This window comes from Epargyreus clarus, unplaced genomic scaffold (genome assembly GCF_041222505.1).
Source record: "Epargyreus clarus isolate Ecla_fem2 unplaced genomic scaffold, WU_Ecla_fem_2.2 ptg000007l, whole genome shotgun sequence".
Taxonomy (NCBI): domain Eukaryota; kingdom Metazoa; phylum Arthropoda; class Insecta; order Lepidoptera; family Hesperiidae; genus Epargyreus; species Epargyreus clarus.
Genome location: NW_027332215.1, coordinates 14,277,760 through 14,298,999, shown reverse-complemented (window position 1 = coordinate 14,298,999; position 21,240 = coordinate 14,277,760). Strand labels below are relative to the sequence as shown.

The 21,240-nt window shown below is 33.9% G+C and overlaps 2 protein-coding genes across 3 annotated transcripts in view; one reads left to right on the top strand and one right to left on the bottom strand.

Annotated features, from left to right (window-relative positions):
- Positions 1-21,240, bottom strand: part of LOC140743473 (otoferlin) — a 50,723-nt gene that overhangs the window by 14,604 nt on the left and 14,879 nt on the right. For both annotated transcript variants that reach the window (XM_073074768.1, XM_073074769.1), the window contains exons 9-23: positions 20,937-20,963; positions 20,335-20,507; positions 19,039-19,242; positions 18,109-18,270; positions 17,273-17,425; positions 16,180-16,362; positions 7,747-7,863; positions 6,955-7,086; positions 6,312-6,461; positions 5,224-5,366; positions 4,495-4,844; positions 2,576-2,835; positions 2,454-2,495; positions 1,955-2,169; positions 638-829 (exon numbers count right to left, since the gene is read on the bottom strand). In XM_073074768.1, the coding sequence (XP_072930869.1) occupies positions 638-829; positions 1,955-2,169; positions 2,454-2,495; positions 2,576-2,835; positions 4,495-4,844; positions 5,224-5,366; positions 6,312-6,461; positions 6,955-7,086; positions 7,747-7,863; positions 16,180-16,362; positions 17,273-17,425; positions 18,109-18,270; positions 19,039-19,242; positions 20,335-20,507; positions 20,937-20,963 (2,503 nt within the window). The remainder of the gene's footprint in view (positions 1-637; positions 830-1,954; positions 2,170-2,453; positions 2,496-2,575; positions 2,836-4,494; positions 4,845-5,223; positions 5,367-6,311; positions 6,462-6,954; positions 7,087-7,746; positions 7,864-16,179; positions 16,363-17,272; positions 17,426-18,108; positions 18,271-19,038; positions 19,243-20,334; positions 20,508-20,936; positions 20,964-21,240) is intronic.
- LOC140743168 (carcinine transporter) lies at positions 11,716-13,452 on the top strand. The gene has a single exon (XM_073074222.1). It carries the CDS (start codon positions 11,716-11,718, stop codon positions 13,450-13,452), a length of 1,737 nt encoding a protein of 578 aa, XP_072930323.1.

Here is a 21,240-nt window from a genome sequence, read left to right as displayed (position 1 = left end):
TATCGGCAGATTATGATGTTTCCCATTTTCTAACATTATTTCCCATATATTAAAAATAAAATTGACCGTGCTCGAGCATGGCTAGTGATCGATTTTTTTTGACTGTGCAAACCCCCCGACATAGAAAGTTAATTTATGGTTTAGGATACTCTACAGTGAGTAAGGTATCTCCCATATCTTAGTCTGACGCGCTCGAGATACTCCCGAAATCCCCTCTTGGGCTCCCCAACTAATAGCCTTGTGATTAGAAAGTCTGTCTCTATCTGGACTCGTAGTTCATACCTCAGGTGTGTGCTCCTCTGACTTTTGAAAGTATCGTGCTTATTAGAAAAAATATTCTTCTTAAACGGTGAAAGAAACATTGAGTTACAAACAAAGTTGTTAAGGGTGTTTGCTAATACGCACTTGGTCAGCGTGGTTGAGTATGGCCTCACTTTGAGACGAGACTCCTACCCATTTTTTTGGACCAAAAATTAGTTTTGAATGTCTACTGTTTTATTATACATCTAATTAGTATGGTGATTAAAATACGACTAGTGATTACTTACACCTAATACTTTTGTGAAAAGAAAAAACAATATTCAAGTTTTTGAAAATCTGTCGTATAATATTTCAAATTTAATGTTCAATATCTTACGTGCCAAAGATCGGATTAAAAGTGTTCGGTATGTAGCTATTTCGATCGCCCAAATTCTTCCGGCCGGAACTAATAACTACATAGGGATGTGATTTTCCAGTAAAATTATTCATTGTCAAATCCATTGCTTTGATCACATAGACGCGAACTATAAACTTTTCAGGGTCGTTATTCGGATAATCGTGGAAAAATCTGCAAATAAAATAAAATTAAATGTGTAATGCATTTATGTATTTACTGAGTTATTTTGTTATAGTCCGCGTAAAACTGCTAGTCCGCTTTGAATATAGAAATGAATCGCGTCGCCAAAGGAAATTATTGTATGACTACACCTGCTCGCAAAAACTTCAGAGCGGACTAGCAGTTTGGCGCGGGTTGCACTACTCATTTTCAGAGACAACATTTTATGTTATATGGCAGCTTTCATGACTTTAAATCTAGATTTAATGTCCCCTAATATTTTCTCATTTCAAATGTTAACTTCTAGCTTTGTGTGCAGTTTCGACCAAAACCTTTCATTCATTAATTCCTAGATTCCTAAATTAGCTAGTAAAGAATTTGAAACTTGCTTATGTCTTTAATATTTTATAACTTACAGTATAAAGACGAGTAAATAAACTTAGAAGCTTGGAGCATGGTATTTTTTTTTATCACAGGTAAATAACCTTTCGCAAGTTCACTAATTTATATTTGAAAAGATTATTATGCAGTAATGTAAAAATACACAACAATATTATGTAAATGCTCAAAAGGGATTGCAGAAATGCAATATATTCTTCCATAGTCATCAACATTTACAATAATACATCTTTATCCACTAAATTATCACACTTTATAAAATCACTATTATAAAAGACATAGCAAAATTCAATTGACAAATGAATTGTCAACCGAAAAATAAAAAAATTGACGGCATTTAAAAGTGACGTAAATTATCAACAGCCAGCAATTATGTGATCTATACATATGATACACTCGACGCATTTTCCGTCATATCTGACGAAAATATCGATGTTTTTTTTCGAACATTAACAAAATACCACCGCTTTGGATAGTGGTTCGTTATGGAGAGGAAGTGGCGAAAGAAACTCCGTATGTGCGCAATTTAAAATATTTTAAAAGTATGTACTCGTTTTATACAATGTTATGAGATGAAGTGCTTAATAGTTTGTTTGTACGGGATGATGTGTTCGCCCAGCGAAAAAATCCCACTTTTAATTAAAAATAAATAAATCTGACGAAAAATCTGACATCGTCATACCGACCCATAAATCAGTGCGATACGAGTATAACAATATAAAATCTGTATTTTTATACCCTTTGTCAAGATCCACGCCATTGGTACTGACTGCAGCGGTGTTTTGTGGCGGCGGCCATTTGTATATAGCAATGCCAGCTTTCAACAATCCGCACTGCAGTTTTTCGTCTTTCTCCGGAACTCCGGTTTTCTCGCCATTGTAAAGTTTCAGGGTAGCACACCAGTCTTTAAACTTGGAGAACTGAGGTTGGAGCTCCAATTCAGAGTCATAAATCTATGGAAATATCAAGTTTAAGACTGAGCTTAAAAAATTGTAAATCGAAATAAATATTCTTGGAAGTTCAGCTCGGTTTGGTTTTTGACATGATATAGGTAAAAAGTGGCACATATCAATCCTTTTGTGAAATACCTGATGAGTGAATTATCTATATCTAATCAAGTCCAAGTAGACGATGAGTCCGTGTGTATCTATGTGCTTGTGCGTTTCTGAGTTAACGTTGTTACGTGACGACTAAAATGAAAAGATAAAAATACTGAAGAAGAAGTTAAGATACTAACGACAAAATTGCCTCCATTACTGACATCTTCATCGCCAAAAACCTAAAATCGTAAGGTTTTTATATACATATATTAATTAAATAAATCATTAATGTTTCGATAGTCAGAAATGTAAGTATAACCTTTTGAGAAGCTATGTATGTACTCCACCAATCCTTTCGTTCTCTTATTGGAGGTTTTCTGACAACATTTTTGGTATTTTCTCTTGTGAAAATTGGTAGTAGAGTGTATTCTTCTTCGTCTGGTTCTTTTCTGCAAAACAGTCGACGCCACCGGGATCTCTTCAGTCGATCATCTAATGAACTGCTGCTTCGTTCGAAATTACCAGCATCTTCTCCGTCATCAAATGAATTTCTCTTTTTAACGTATTGGTTCTGGCTTACTAGTAATAAATGATTAAAGTTATAAATTAAAAAGAAAATATTTTTTGGGATCGTACCCAAAGGGTAAAAGCGGAACCTCATTACTAAGACTTCCCTATCATATATTTTAACCCAGATAAATAAGATAAGAATTATTCGTCCTGCTATAATACAATTTTAAAGCATAAATTTAATTCAACAATTCAATTTATGTAATTTCAGACCCAGCGACTTACGAAAATCAATAAATAAAATAATTGTTATTACGCGTTAAAAGCAGTGATAGCCTAGTGGTTAAGAAACTTGGTTTCTCGATCGAGAGGTCCGAGGTTCAAATCCCAGGCACGCACCTCTGATTTTTCAAAGTATGTGCGTATTAGAAATTAATTATCACTTGCTAAACGGTAAAGGAAAACATCGTGAGGAAACATGCATACGTGAGAGATTTATATGAAAAAAAATCTTAAAAAGTATGTAAAGTCCACCACTACGCACTTGGCCAGCGCGGTGGACTAATCGTTCTCACTATGAGAGGAGACCCGTGCCCAGCAGTGGGACAATAATGGGTTGATGATATTACGCCTGTAAATGTCTTATTGATTACATTATTATTAATAATAATATATAATAATTACCAATATTCCTTTTTATATTTTAGCATAAACTATATAAATTTATAATAAAATTAAATGTGCTCGTTTCACATACAAAAACCTAAAAAGCCTTTCAGTTGTGCCTTTAATGATTATCGTATTTCTGTTTACCATATTCCTAAAATTGTACAATAAATTGGGGAGATAGACCTTTTCTTTCTGATCTCAAATATTTATATAATTCAATTTCGAAAAAATGTTACTTGTGCCCCTTTTCCTTTAGACGGCATACTCGTACCATAGTACAAATATGGTTCTATATTATTTTGTACTGTGCTCGCAGATACCGTCTCCGTTCCGACGCGGGAAAAAAACCAATTAAAATCATTGCAAAGTAAGATCTTATTTGCGCATAATTTTGGCTGATGGGGATGTTTTAAGTCGTTTCGAGTACGTTAGTGATACAAGGCAGATTTTTTTTTTTTTGTAATTTATAAATCATATTTTATTACATAATAATATTTATATTCAAACTTTAGGTTTAGATTTATAAACAATATTTTCACGAATATTGTTCAAAAACACCCCGAATAAGTAAAACTTTTTACATGCGTATATAAATACACACGTTTTTTATTAATATTTAACACACGCTACGATGTCTCTCTGCGCACGAAATAAATACATTGAGGCATTGTGGAGTCATAAGTAAACATCTTCCTTTAAAAAAAAGTTTATAAATTATGAATACAATATAAATATTAAAATGAAGAAAATAACAAATTGTAATACAAATGCCTTTTCCTTTTTGTTTGTCATTTACATTACTTCCCAGAATTTGATCCTTAAGCGACACTATTCGTTGGTGAAATAATATAGGGTGAGATTTTTTTTCAATATTATCTCGTTCGATTCCCAGCTGGAGAAAAATATTCTATAGGCTCCATACTTTCCATTAGTATGGAATTTATCTATTAAATTAACTTGTTTAAAAAGTATATAATCATATTCTAAACTGAAGATTTTATTTCAAACCACATGGAGTTCTACATCTTCAAATAGTAAAAGGTAGTAGCGCATACCAACCTTTAACAAAATCAGCTGATGTTATGGAGCCGCGTTTAAGAGATGCCTCTCTTTCCGTTTTTGGATACCAAGTAGTTAAAAATTTGTTAGGTTTCTTTACAACTTTGGTTCCGAGGTAAAGAGTTCTTCCAAAGGTACAATTATCATATAGCTTCATGTTAATGGGAGGGCAACAAGGCTCACTAAGGGACGCTTCAAAGACTTGTGTCACTCGGCCATTAGGAAAGTTACAATTACTCTTCTTATCTGGAATAACTTCAGATTTCACCACGAGATCCTCGATTTCAAGAACGACACAAGGTTTCTTCGTGATGTTTACTTCTCGAAGTCCCCACCAATAAATATCCACTCTATAAAATATTTTACAAATTATAATCTGTCATTTAAACCAAACAATGCTTACTCATTATAATTATAATTACTAAGCTCGGGTTCATACTCAGAAATGAGTGTATGATCCACCAGGCTACTTAGGTACTAATAAGTATATTTTAACACATTTGAAAATATTGTGGAAACCTCACCGGTATGCACATTTCGTCATAATTAATACTTAGACAATTTCTAATACACAAACGTAACATTGTAAAATAAAGATACAACTTGAAATTCGACCACACACCACACTTTCGAGGGAGGCAAATTTTACAATGCCTCAATTAATTTAAAGAAATGTTATTCTTCTTATTCAGCAAGCATCCGAGTACCTATACAGACGTAATACTGTACTTGTAAGTGGACGTTCTCGGTATGAGACTTGCAGGCAATTGTCCGATATCCGTAAAGGACTCATCAAATTCATTTATATCCGATGAAACAAAACAATCTTCATCTTGAGTGTAAAACATTGACTTCAAAATCTTTTCAGGAACCTGTTAGCGTGTATAAAATGGTTTATTCCACTTTTATCACCTGGATGATATCACCTGGGTTACCATTTTTCACTCATTAGTGCACTTTGATCACCTGGCAACGTAGGCGACAAAAATATAATATTTTAGTATCCTATCATCACCTGCGTGGAAACGTAAAATGGGTGCCGAAAATGTAGTTTATTATTACTTCATACATTTTATAATAAATGAAGGTTAGGTCCGAATTTATATTAATTAAATATTATATTTCTTGATTAAAGGATACCTAAATATTATATTTTTTGTCGCCTCCGATCACCTAGATGATAAAAAAGCATCAATAAGTGGAAAATGATCACCCAGGTGATCAGAGTGGAATAAGAATAAAATATATATTACTAGCTAACCCGGCAAACGCCATATAAATAAGAAAAATGTTAAGGGTGAACAACCCTTATCACTTAGGGGTATGAAAAATAGATAGTAGCTGATTCTGAGACCTACTGAATATGCATATATAATTTGGTGAAAATGTGTGAAGCCGTTTCGGAGGAGTACGGTAACTAACATTGTGACACGAGAATTTTATATACGAGTATAATTATAATTTATGCACCTGTCAGTAAAATCAATTCGTTCAAAAGACAAGCATAGCAAAGTTAAAATTTATATTTTAAAGCTTAAAGTAGTTCATTTGCTTGTTAGACTTAAAAGCCTTTCCAGTATCGGCACTGGGCACATGTTCTACTTTTTCTGATATAGAGACATCTATGGAGCGCATAAACAACCAAATAGTTATGGAGGCAGCGAGACTGAACCGACCGACTGACCGAAGTAATGTTTTAATCGCAGTATAGATGGCGCCATAGGTCAGAATGTAACTGCTTATTAATTCGAACTAAACTCATGCAAGTTCCTGTTTGTATTACATATTATATCCTAAAAGAGTTATGTATTATTTACCTGTAAGATTTGTATTGACATAAGAACTTTGCCGGTGCTTTCCATTCCCTTGTACATTTCATACCACTGAAGCTTGGGCGCTGAGTTGAAGTCATTTCTATCATCTACAACAGCCTCCATTTGGAAACTACCCACTAAATCCGTTTTACCCTGAAATAAAGTTAGATGGCTCTTTTATCTTCTGAATATAACTCGTTATGTAAGGCGCGTACCACATGGAACGCAAATAATTTATTTTTGTGGCACAAATAACCTCACGAGTACATTTCCTCCTCAATTTCATACAGACAGACAATATTAATAACACAAACTGTTTTCTTGATCCAATTTAAAACTTTTATTATTCCCGCGTAAAATACAAGTCCCGCGCCAAGCGCGTTCTTTTTCTTTTTTTTTTATGCTAATACACACAATCGTATAACCCATACAGCCAGTGACTATATAAATGGGACTTATTATTATAAAAAAAAGATAGTGACCGAATTGATAACCTCCTCCTTTTTGAAGTCGGTTAAAAATAACACATCATGAATATAACACATAATAATTAATTAAAATAATATGCACTATAATTAAATAATTTGAATATATAAGACGCTTAATTTTTTTACTATTTCTGATTGTGTAAAAAATATGGTGTTACCTGTAAATCTGTACTGTTTATTTCAACCAGTACTACTGGTGGATATTTAATTAATCTTTCCGAAGATGTAAACATCATTTTCCTCCAGCTTAAAAATTGATTCCAAACTGGTGTTAAAGATTTCTCTACGGCCTGAAAGTACAAATACAAATTAAACTTTTTTTCAGTAGTTATCGTAAGTAATTGTGACACGAAAATGATAATACAGAAAACCAAATTCCATAACTATAATATTGTGAACATAGATTAGTAAAGATACTTCGCCGCCTTGAAATTGAATAAAGGCACAAACGGCTTATTAGTAAGTTCTTTTTTTGAATTCTTGACAAATAAAAACATTTTTAGAGTAAATTTACGAATAAATAACTAATACTGCGTAATTTACATAATACATAAATAAATAATTATTTCAAATATTTTAGGGACATTTTAGCACGAAGACGTGGCAAAACTTTTTTACGCAACGATTTCAATTCTCAAAACTGGGTACACTTTCTTATGAAGAGTCAGTAATCTTTACTAATCTATGATTCTGAATTAACATTCGTAGACAATTATCTTCTTGCTGTTGGTCATGCTTCTGTGTAAGGCTTTAGTGGCTTAGCCCATATACCACCACGCTTTCCAATAACAAATTGGTAAACATCATGCCCTTTTCAAAAAATACTTTTTAAAATTTTGGAACTTCAGGCTTGAAGATTTCTTCACATTTGTTTACATTGTTCTTCATTGATGTTTTACTTCATTCTTAAAGCAAGTGATAATGAGAAATATGTACTCAATAAATCTTACTTTGCTGCTCTTTGATCCGCTTGAAGTATTTATTCTTAAGAACACGTGTCCTAAATCACTGCCGCCGTTATGACAAAATAATCTAGCCTTATATATAAAAACACGACATTCGATCATCTGAAATATATGAAAAAGTAAGCTTAGATAGATTGGGTATAAGTGTGAATTAATAAAATAAACTATTTCTTGATCCAATTCACAACTTTTATTATTCCCGCGCAAAATACAACTCAAACGTCAAGATCGTTTTTTTTTCTTTTTTATGATAATGCTTTATCGTACCAGCCAGTGACTATATAAATGGTCACTTATTATTATAAAAATAACACATCATGAAAATAATACAAAATAATTAATTAAATTAATACTATAATTAAATAATTTGAGTATATTTCTAACAGAATGATGATGGCGGCGAAGTTAACATGTATGCCCGGCCATCCGTCGCACGCGCACGGAGAGCGGCTTTCGCTGAAAGCCACTCTTTCCCCGTTCCCTGAGCAAACAGAGGCGAATGGGCATGATGACAAATTTTGAAGTCCCCTTCTATAATGTAGGTACATGTCTACTGATTCCAAAAAATCGTATTATTTCGGTAATAAATTCAGTATTAACGGAAATATTAGCATTTTTAAAACAAATTTTGAAGTAAGCGCGAAATCACTCACGGGTGTCATGGCGTCCGTGAGTGACGTCACGCTCCAATATCCCATAGAAAAGATCAAGCAATACGGTGATACGCCAAAAAAAATACGTCATTTCGCCCTATTAGCGTTTTAGACAAGATGGCCGATTGCATTATTTTATACTTTTATTTTATTGAAAATATAATGAATCGTAAAGATTTTCTTAACTATATTTGAAAATGCTTTCAACATATTGTTTTTAAGTAAATCATTTATTCTTCGATTTTTTTAATACTGTCATCATGCCCATTCGGAGAATCCAATTACGGTCTTTAGGGCTCGAGATGTCGTGTATGGGTTCCGCATGCTCATCTCATGAGGGACATTACTGAGAGATGTCCCGCCCTCTCGGGACGCCGGCCAACGTTGCCGGGTCGCAAATGTAATGCTAACGATTCTCGCGACCCTGCACGAAGCGTCCAGAGGAACGCCGCGGAGTTTTAGTCGGTAAAATTCCGACACATCCCTTTCGTCTTCCCGGGCTTAACTTAAGTATCTCAGAGTAAAAAGTTTACAACGTGAAACATAATGAAAATATGAAATAATTAATAAAAATTGAAAACGATACCCGTAGATAATGCACTAAGCAAATCCAAATGTCATAAATAAATATAGCGATAATAGTCAATTTTGCTTCCATATATCTATTTTTTAAGTAAATTTCACAAAACAAAAATTTTGGTTAGATAAACTTAAATACAGAAAATATTTTTATTCTCATTCCACTGAAATTTACTTCTGCACTATAATTCAAATTGAGATGTGACTGTGAAAAAATCGACGACACTTTCCTTTTTTTTTTTCATGGCATATCTTTTTGTTTTATTTGTACTTATTGCAAAGAGTGAAGAACAATTCATCTCACTCGAACTAAGGTTTGCAAGAACAGAATTGTAACAGAACAGTTATGAGGAAGTTATATTTCTTTAACGATGAAATTGAAGATAATAATTTATAGCACTCCAAAAAAATCTATTCGTCAAAGCGGTTGAGACTCGACAGAATGTAAAATGGCAATAATCATGTCAGTCCTTCAGTAAGCAATAAATATGAGGATAGAGGAAGGCATATCCACATTCGACCAGATTAAGATTCAACAATGCTCAACTACGACACTAGAAAGTGATTATTTTCGTAAAACATCTCTAAATTGTTATAGAGTGGGACGAAATAGATCAGAGACATAGAATAGATATGACATGCAAAGATAAGATACATTTTTGATTATTGTCTTTTGATAAACAAATATATTTTAGACTTTTTATATCTATGATGGCAACATATCTAAAAGACATTTTACAGTTATACCATTTTTATCTAAATAATTTAAAGATATTTTATTAAATAAGTATTATGCGAATTAGTCTTTCTTTCTTTCCTTCAATACAACACAACATTCAGGCCGTATTTCAATTTGTCACGTTTCAGCAAAGTTTATTCAATATATAAATACACACAGACTGTGAGACGAATTCAATTATATGGACGGTGAATAGTAATTAGGTTCCCGTTCTAAACGTCATTGACTACTTGTTACAATATTAGCAAGTTCTTCTCACGTGAATACTTCAAGATGGGTCGCACTTATTACTAAGAACTTAATATTAGCCATGAATAATAATATAAATCAGTTATTATAATAGCTCTACGCCGAATTCCATATATAAATATATGAATAGCAGATGAGTATGCAATCCACGTGATGGTGAGTGGCTACTGCCACCCATGGACAATTCTAATCAACTCCAGATGGGATTAGATATTTCTAACTAGCTGGCGGCGCCCCTGAGGACTAAGCTGGAATGTCTCGGAAAAGTACGTCTCCCTTAGCACACCCTTCAAACCAGAACACAGCAGGGCCTAACACTAATGTTATTAAGCAGAAATCGGTGTGGCGGTGGTGAAGCAGGAGTCGAATCACAAAGGGTTCTACTACCACCTTCGAAATAATCAGTCCAGAGTTTGAATTAATTTTATTACTTGATTTTCATGAAATTTAATGTGGCAAAGTGTTCCTGTGATATTTTCGAAGTTACTTTATCAAATTATTTGTCTACATTGGTATCTAGTTAATTAAGAATGAATGGTTATGTTATCTTTATGGCGCCCAAAAAATATCGGCCAAGGATAAGGTACTAAGACGTGATCGGTAATTTAATTCAATTTTGTTTTCCGTGAATTTGTCGTTGGCCTCGAATAGAACTACTCGCTATCTTCAAGTTGTATAGTACAACCAAACATCAAACGCTGTTACCCACCTGGGGTAACAGCTTGTTACAGCAGCATTATTCATCTGAAATGAGCACTAAGACAGAGGGTTGAGTGCTGTAATGAAAAAGAAGGTCCTTCTAGGTAAAGACTATGTTGTCTCTGTAGTCCTGTGACTAGAATAGGCCTACGCTATCCCCTGCTTGTCGTAAGAGGCGACTAAAAGGGGCTTCCAGGGTTGCGAGCAGCAAGAGTGTTAGGTCGAACCGGGGTAGGGGTGGTCGTATACCGTCGTAAACAGCAGGTGTGCTGGAAAAGCGTAAACTGTTCCCGCAGGGTAGAGCCTGATAAGGACATCGCGCTCGAAGGACACCGGTTGATAGAGGATGGAACAATATGGTGAGTAAAATATGTTCTATAAGTTTTCCTCCGCAAAGAACTTAAATCCATTGATTTAAAACTATATCAATATTTATACTTATACCACTTGTATTTACTTATAGTTGTTTACTAAGAAAATTATTTCATGTAATAATATTTACTGTTGGCCTACAATTTAACATGTAGCTAATTCTTCAGTAAACAAAGAAAAATGTGTTAAAATGGTCAAGAGTAAGGCTCAAGGGCAAAATTATAGTGTGTACTGTTTCCGATTAAAGTTTGAATTGAAAAATGTGTAAAATACAAAATATGTATGTGTCATAATTATTACGTGATTAAATTTATATGTAACTTAAGGATTAATTTGTTTACCATCTCTGAACATCTTGTATACAATTGTAAATTTAATGTTATTACATAAACAATGTTTAAAATTACGTGATTAAACAGAATAAAATAAAGTAAATAAAGAAATACACACAAATTATTTAAAAAACTTTTATAACCTTATCTATGTAACCGTATTACGAGAAGTGTTATATAAAGAGATATTTAGACGGTTATTATTCAGTCGAAATATATTCGCGTGCGCACGCTGTGTCGTGATAGTGGCTTTACAAATCTAAATAACACGACAATCCGATATAATATTTGCATTGAAATTACGTGAAAAGTATAACCAACAAGTCATAACATGACTAACCGGAGTAGTGGAACACAAGAAGAAACTTCTGTAGATAGGGAGACGAAACAATGTTCTAATAACAAGGACGTCGACTATGATCAATTATTATCTGCAGCAGGAGAATTTGGACTGTATCAAACGTTTTTGATCTTCTTAACGTGCCCATTTTATTTTTACGGAGTGTGTGCTTATTTTGGACAATTATTTTTAACTGAACCATCTCCAAACCATTGGTGCTGGGTTCCAGAACTGGAAAATCTCACTGACCTTGAAAGAAGAACTTTGGCGATCCCGTTAGATGAAAATGCGCGATTTGGTTATTCCCAATGTTCAATGTACGTGGCAAATTGGACTGAAGTTTTAAGTTCTGGTGCAAGACCAAACACATCTTGGATTACTCAACCGTGTCAGAATGGATGGGAGTTTAATAAAACGGAAATCCCCTATCCGACTATAACAAGTGAAATGGGTTGGGTGTGTGATAAAGGCAGTTACCAAGCTACCGCACAAGCCGCCAACTTCGTTGGTTCCGTAGCAGGCGGCTTTCTTCTAGGTTGGGTATCTGATCGATTTGGAAGAATAGCAGCCGCCGTTGTAAGCAATATGATAGGATGTGTGGCCGGAATTGTTAGTATTTTTGCGAAGAACTTTATAGAGTTTTGCCTTTGTCGTTTCCTAATGGGCGTTGCTTATGATTCCTGCATGATGATGATATATCTTCTTGTTCTAGAATCTGTAGCCCCAAAATATAGGACCCTTATGGCTAATTTACCATTTGGGATATTTTATTCGCTTAGTGCGATGGCACTGCCCTGGATAGCAATCGCATGTGGTCATTGGAAAACATTAAGCTTGGTTACTAGTGTTCCAATGGCTTTAGTTTTAATAGCTCCTTTTATTGTTCCTGAAAGTCCCAGGTGGCTATTAATTAAAGGTCGAATTGACGAGACTATCAATAGAGTTATCAGTATAAGCCGTATAAATAAAAAAGAAATTCCATCACAATTAATAGAACAATTTAAAGTGTCATCTAGAAATCAAGAACAAGTAATAAAAAGCAGAAGTCTTTTAGATTTAACTAAGAAGCCATTACTGAGAAAAATGTTTGTTTGTCTATGCATAGAATACATGTGTTGTATGATAATTTTTGATGCCCTTATCAGAAGTTTAGGAGGGTTACAATTTGACTTTTTCATTTCATTTACGTTAGTCTCTTTAACTGAATTTCCATCTTTAGTGTTAGTTTCTTTTATTTTAGATTTAACCGGAAGAAAATGGTTGTCGATACTGTGTTTACTTGTGAGTGGAATATTTAGCGTGCTAACCGCTTTCCTGAGCGGTGGATTACTATCAGTATTGTGTGCGGTAGCAGCAAGATTTGCAGTTAATATGTGTGTAAATATTGCCTTGCAATGGGGTGCAGAAATGATGCCCACTCAAGTTAGAGGTTCTAGTCAAAGTGTTATTCATATTTGTGGATACATAGCTACCATACTTTCGCCTTATATAGTGTATCTAGAAATATATGTTACCTGGCTTCCTTTAGTTATAGTTGGAATAGTGGCCATAATAGCAGCTTTATCTGCCATAGCATTACCAGAAACAGCCTGCAAAGATATGCCTCAAACGTTTGAAGATGCTGAGGTTTTGATTACAAATCAAAAGATGTTCGAAATACCATGTTTAAATAAGAGGCCAGTAGAAAATGTCAAAGGTGAAACTAATTTATCGTTTGAATTAAATTGAATAACAGGTACCTATTTTTAAGTATTAACTTTGAAAATTTGACTTTGAAAATTTGGGATGATATGTCAAAAACTGTAATATAATAAAGATTTATTGTACTTGTAATAAAAAAGTAAGAATATTGTGTATACGCTATTAATAACGTTGTTATCATAATATCTTGATAATTTAATTGTTTACTAACCCCAACGTGTTATACATTGTTTGCCACAAATGACTTTTAAAATTATACTTTATTGCTCTATAATACACTGTTTTCATATTTTATTGGTGTCCTGCAATCCTCTATTTACAGCGAATGTTTTGTATACCAGCATAGCAGACTGCAATTAAGCCAATATTTGCTTACAGCGAATCATGAATGTGATGTACATTAATGCTTGCTCAGTTGTCATCATAATGACAAGTTTTTTTATGTAATTATAACAAGTAAATTCCCGACTGAATATGTTTTTATTATCGCTAAGGCCAACTCACTAATGATATAAGTTTGAAACGAGAGGGTGTTGAACTCTGGGTAGGAATGGTAGGCCCTTAGAAGGTCCAAAACAAAGTGTACATGAAAAGTCTATTTTTATAAGAATTTTATTGGAATGAGTAGGAATATAAGTTAAACAATTTTTACAGCGTTAAATACTTATTACTTCGACTTTGTATGGGAAATATTGTTTGGTATTTAAATTATTCGCCAATGTAAAATTGAAAACCGAAGGTTATAAGCCAATTACATAAATATCGAACAACCTGTCTTTTTTATAAGAACAATTACTTAATGCATTCTAAAAATTCACGTTAATACTATTTCATAGAGGTTATGTAATAAACTGAAATCGCGTCTACAATCAAATAAGAGGGAAGAACGATATTTACGCGTAGAAACATTAATAAAACAAGTAAATAGGAGAATGTGTGAGGAAACACATATATACGTACATATATGTACCATAACGGGTTTTAGTGACAAAACAAATAAGCATCAAGATTTGTTTGTGCCGTACAAATAACGATTTACACTACATTCAGATGTTATGTTGTCAACTTTTAATTTGCCACCTGATGGTAAGTGGCTGGTAATGCCGCGCATGGACATCTGTAATAAACTCCAGATAGGAATACATATTCCTACCTGAGGTCGGCCACAGATGCGCCACTACCCCTGGGGACTAAGCTGGAACGCCTCGAAAAAGTATGTCTCCCTTATCACATCCTTCAAACTTCAAACGCAGCAGTATTTAACACTGCTGTTATTAGGTAGAAATTGGTGTGATTGGGCGGTGATGCCGCCGGAGTCGAACCACAAAGGGCTCTACAACCTTTATAAATAGCATCAGAAGACTATGATGACAAGAAAAAAAATATTTTTTTATGAAATCTGCCAAATGACAAACAATTCCATATTTCCACTAGATTAGATAGTGGTTCTTAATATAAGCGCTTTTTTCTAGGAACTATCATTTTACAAATACTGAGATCTTCATTACGACGGTAGTACTAGAGGTTATCCGAACACCTTTATATCAAACCATAACGTTCAGAGTAATTTGCAGTTGATAAAAAAAAAAAACAAAAACTTGGATCGAAAGTCTTAAATGCCACAATATTTCCAAAATCCGGAATTTTTCATATTGCAAATATTTCAAATATTTCTTTACTACCTTTTACTCCCAGCTCCGCTCGCGGGCCGAGGACAATGACTTCGATTGACGAGTGGCACTTTCAAATTTGTTTTAATAAATAACTCAATAATGGTACTTTTTGGGGTTAAAAGTTATCGTATGTTCTTTCCGAACCCATGAAAACGTGGCTACAAAATTTTATGACAATCAATAATGTAGTTAAGTCGTGAATGTGTAGCAAACAAACAAATAAATTCAGACTCGCATTTATAATATTAGTTGTATAATAAACAGTATTTATCAAAAAGTATTAAGGTTATACTCAAAATAAACCGAGTATCACGGCAATATTCCAAAAATTACAAGACGTCAATTTCTAGTTATTTCTGGTTTGAAAATACGTCTTTAATGATATAATTACTGTGAGATGTTCAATCTTTTTCATCAAGGGTAATGACATAATTGTGATCAACATGAGTACGGCCCATTTGGATTAAGTCATGTTTTCATACGACACGACACGAGAACACGAACACGAGAAAAGTTCCGCGTTGATTCTATGTCATTTGCGTACAAAGTATAGCTATGTATTGCCATTAGTTAGCATTTCCCGGAATTTGCCCTTGTCTAGAGAATCCGGGAAGCAACCTATTCGGGCTTTGTGTGACCAACACAAAGGGCAAATTATATAAATAATATGTTCTGTAAAAACTATAAAGTATACCAACATTTTATGTATTTGTCCAAGTTTTTATCTGCACATAATATTTTAAGGTAAATCACCTTATTGGCAAAACGTAATAAGAACGTAAACTGCGTTAGTTAAATTAAGTTCAGAAATACTGAAAGAAGTTGAACTCTAAATTATAAGATGTAACTATCGCAATTAGCGACACAAAATCACGACACGAGTGACGAAAAAAATAAATACTTGTTTTATGAAAATGCTTAAACAAATTGTATACTTAAAGAAACAACGTTGAAAAACTTCCAAAATATCCCACAATACAATAAAATATAGACGTGTGTATGCTTTGGAACATGTCAACACTGGGTTTCTGTGCTCTATCTTTTATGAAAAGCAAATATTATTTAGGTAATTGTGCCTTACAATTCCACCACACTTGACACACATGTTGAAGTCTTTTATTTTGAGCTTGTATCCAATGGGCATGCACTGTTCAAAGGCAGAGCTGTGCTCGTGTAGACCCATCCATGCAAGGAGCTCCACTTTTCCGACGACACAAAAACAACCCATTGACAAAGAGCTCACGTGCCTTGAACATTTCAAAGGCTGGAATATAAGGAAAAAGCACAAATGAGTCCGTGGGTTTATATACATTTGTAGACTTGGATATTATTATTTCTTTTAGACCCCATTTCGTAGGTTGTCGTGTAAATTCGTTCGTTCATTCGTTTGAAGATTTTGTTTTTTATTTCTCACCCTAATAGAATTATAAAACTTTTGTCCATGCGGTAAATAACGTTGGAGAATATGTTTAATGTCTCATTCGAGATGTCTTTTTAAGTACCTTTTAGGGTGAGAATGCGAATAAAAAAAAATCTGTTTTGATTTCACTTAAAAAGATTCGGATGCTTGAAGAAAATCTCTGGCAATTCAGTGCGTGAAGAGAACTTACGGAGATAATGAGAAGATTATAAAGGATTGTAAATTCCAAACAGCCAAGATATGTAAGGATTACAAAAGATTAAGATTTATTTTATAACAATTACAAACGTAATAAAAGCGTCAGAGATTTATTCAGTGTCTAACGTGCGTAATAAATTTTTGAATTGTTATGTTTTCGTAATATTTTTTTTTATAATATAAGAGTAGCAGACAAGCATGCCATCCGATGGTATGTGGCTACTGCCGCCCATGGACATCTGTAATCAACCCCAGGTAGGATTCGATATTCCTTCCTGAGGCCGGCCACAGATGCGGCGCTATCCCTGAGGAGTAAGCAGGAATGCCTCGAAAAAGTATGTCTCAAACCAGAACACATAAGCGCTTAACACTGCTGTTATGAGGCAGAAATAGGTGTGGAGGTGGTGCCGCTGGAGTCGAACCACAAAGGGTTCATCCACTTTGAAATAAAAGCTGAAGTTGCAAACTCATGTGCACTTCTGACGCTAAATGGCCACTGTATGTACCGGAGCTTATGAGAACTATATTGCAACTTTTACATAATATCACCTTATACCTTGAGGTAAACAGTTTGTATTTCTCCACATTTTTTACCGCTCAGTTCAGGGATATCGGAATACATAATATCAGCGGCCGATATTTTGCAAAAGCCCACTCTTGATCCATTATTCAGAAGCCAAATGACTATATCTGGCCAGCCTTCTGTAGCCTAAAACGGCAAGTACGGCAAGTAAAATTAATTCTCTTACAATGTTGTTCGTACTGTATTTTATTCGAGATTCGAGAATTTAACTCTAGCTACACAATATTTAAGCTAGTTAAGAAAATCGGATTCTCGATCGAGGGGTCCTAGGTTCAAATCCCAGGCAACTCTGGTTTATCAAAGGTATGTGCGTATTACAAATTATTTATCACTTGCTTCAACGGTGAAGAAACACATCTGATGGATTTATAAAAACAATCTCAAAAGTATGTGAAGTCTACCAATACGAACTTGACCAGGGCGGTGGACTTTGGCTTAATTATTTTCCCGTGTTCTGCAGTGGGACAATAATGGGTTGATGATGATGACATAATATTGTATAGCTCAGTAGCTGATCCGAAAAACTTCATATCTTCATGTAGGTAATTTTTAGTACAAATTATATCGGAAATAATTTTATTGAAATATTTTTTATGTATGTTTTTAAGGATATTTTAATGGTCAGTTCGCTAATCGGACCGCAGGCAAGTTAATTAAATTAAAGCTCTTGAATCAGTCCAGCCGCTCTTAAGTTATAAGTGTTGTAAAAACTCGACTTTGTTTTATATATGTATCTAAACTAAAAATTTCGTTACTGTTTCTGTAAAATATTGTTTTATGTTCATCGAAAATAATAAAAGAACACATACCTTATATATTATTTTATTTAGTTGTCGAACAACCGTATTCACTTCAGTTAACAAACTTTTGATGTCTTTTCTAGATGTAGTGGATTTGACAGCGTTATTTCTACTTAAACTTTCCACTGCATACAACTTTGGTATTTGTAATATTTTCTGGCGTATTCTTTTCTGCATATGAATGTATTAAAAAATTAAGACGTCATAAAAAGAAAGAAAAGAAAGAAAAAAAAAGAAAGAAAGGCGCAGTCGAGACCAACATATGTTTCTACATATAATAGCTCTGGCCAGCTCTATTGTGAACAGTGTAATAGAGTTTACAAAAACAAATTTGGCTTTGCAAGTCATCTTCGAGCACATGCTCGAGCAAACATATAGCAGGGGTCGCCGTCATCGGACACCATGAGGAGGACATCATGATTATATGAAGATAGTCAGAACATTTATACCTCGACGATGAGATATCACGTATTTCTAGGGTGCAGTGTTTGAAGGTGGTAGAAACCTTTGTGGTTCAACTCTGGTACCACCACCACATTCGTCTGCGGCCGACCTCGGGTAGGAATATCTAATCCTATCTGAGGTTGATTACAGATGTCCACGGGTGGCAGTAGCCACTTACCATCAGGTGGACTGCATGCACGTCTGCTACGTCTTATATTATAAAAAAAACCTTCTTGCATTTTAGTAGAAAGGTGTGGATGACGGCTGGCTAACATATATGAAATGATCAATTGACAATGTCTGTCCCTAGGAATAGAAATGCATGTTTAATCGGCTTTAGGTGAAACCCTGATTTTTACAGAGCTGGTTACAAATGTCCATGTCCACAAACATGTACTTATACGTTTTCTAGTATTTTCTATCTTTGTCGCGAGAAATACCTAATCTACTAGATTCTAAGAACAAATATGGCTGAATAAATATACTAAATCTTACCATTTCTTCGAGTTGAAGTATTATTTGTTTCTTATCCAATTCAGTTCTATATTGTTCGATATTTTCATTATTATATTTCTCTAGAAATTTTGAAATGTTGCTAACTACAATATCTAACGCTCTTTTAGCTTCATCTGATAGTTCTGACAGTGAGGTGTAATCGTATTTTGTTAAACGCTGTTCAATTTCAGAAAATGCCGATTCCTGAAAAAAAAAATATTTTACCTTAGTCTAAAACAATTAGACAAAAAAGATACAATCAAATAAGTACATAAAAATTCTCATAAAAGGTCGTTGTTGTAGTTGAAAAAAGTGCATATGGCATAACCCAACATTTTAGTAAATAAACTAGTAGACACCTTTGAAAATTTGGCAAAGAAATTTCAGGCTCATTTTTTACAATGTTCCTTTCCCGTAGAGCAAATAGTAGAAACGACTTAAATTAATCAAAGTTGTAATTCTTAATTCTAACGCAAAGTGAGTGACGTAACTTGAATAAACTGTTCTTTTTTAATACAGCCCTTTGTATACATAATTATTTTTTTTCTAACCACTGCCCATGTAAGTCTGTAGCTGTACCAACTCCAAATAGAACTGCAGTTCGACTAGATGTCGATTACAGACGCGTTACTACTTCTAAGTCATAGATTAGTAAAGATACTTCGCCGCCTTGACATTGAATGAAGCCACAAACGGCTTATTAGTAAGTTATTTTTTTGACAAATAAAAAATTTTTTAGAGAAAATTTACGAATAAATAACTAATACTGCGTAATTTACATAATAAATAAATAATTATTTTAAATATTTTAGGGACATTTTAGCACGGAGACGTGGCAAAACTTTTTAACGCAATTATTTCAATTCTCAAAACAAGAAAATGTAACCAACATTTTCTTGTTAGGAGTGAGTAATCTTTACTTATCTATGTTCTAAGTATTATGATATTTTAAGTTAGTCAGCCAGTATCCATACCCATCTCACCGAAACGGATTAACTGTTTCGCGTTCGAAACAAATGTATCAGAGGTGACCTGCTTGAACCGTAATCATTCTACCAACTTTTCAATAGTATATTGAAAGAAAAAACTATTTCTAGAACCAATTTACAACTTTTATTATTTCCGCGCAAAATACTACTGAAACGTCAACAGCGTTCTTTTTCTTTTTTATGCTAACTCATACAATCGTACCAGCCAGTGCCACTAAATATTTAATTTAAATAATACTATAATAATTTGTATATTATTATGTATATTTCTAACAATATTAACGCCAGGTAAAGAATAATAACATACCAAGGTGCGTACAATTCCATAAATGGCATTATTCCTATACATTCTAAACCGGTAGTCTGGAAGTCTTGTAGCTAACTGTAGTACGGGATATGTGTTAGAGAAATCCACGTGACCATACTCGGATTTGGCTCTCAACACGTCCAAAGATCCCGTGTAATGCAGTTTGCGGCTTTCTTCAATAGAAAAATAAGAAAGAAGACAAGCATGATTAATTATTTGTATTTCTTTAACAAACATATCATATATAATACATTCGTCGCGTGTATCTCTTGACTACAACGGGCCACCCAACACAACACAACACAATAACAAAAGTTATCTATCTATTTGTAGGTACAAGAAATTCTGGGGAGCTTTTACGACGAAAATAAGTTACCAAATAATTGTATATAGTGTTCTAATAAAGATGGGAATATAATAAGTTAATAAGTAAACATATATAAAGCACAAAAAAATAAAATACTCGTGGAAGTAAAAATTCGATTCAATATTGTAGCAGTGTAGTAGCTATGTCTTCGTCATTACAAAATAAAAATGAGTGTGCATAAAATGAAAAGTGTATTACTCGTAGCAAAAACTAAATAATCTATTACTGTACTTACTCATTTCATTCATCATGGCTGTGAATTCTGGAAAAGGAAAGCATTAATTAAGACTACATAAGTAAGAACACAAACGACAGTCGACAATTCATGACGACAGCCGTCGTCAACGGTCGTTACAGGCACTGACTATCGGTGGCAATCATAAACATGTTGCTCATGTATTAGCTCCCTAATATAGAATGGTAACTTTAAGGGCACTGGCGTAGGCAAAAATGAGCAGTCGACAATTTGACTTCAAATATCATGTTACGGAAAACTTGGGGAGTTTGTGGACTCCTCAGAGTTATTTCACCTTGTGACG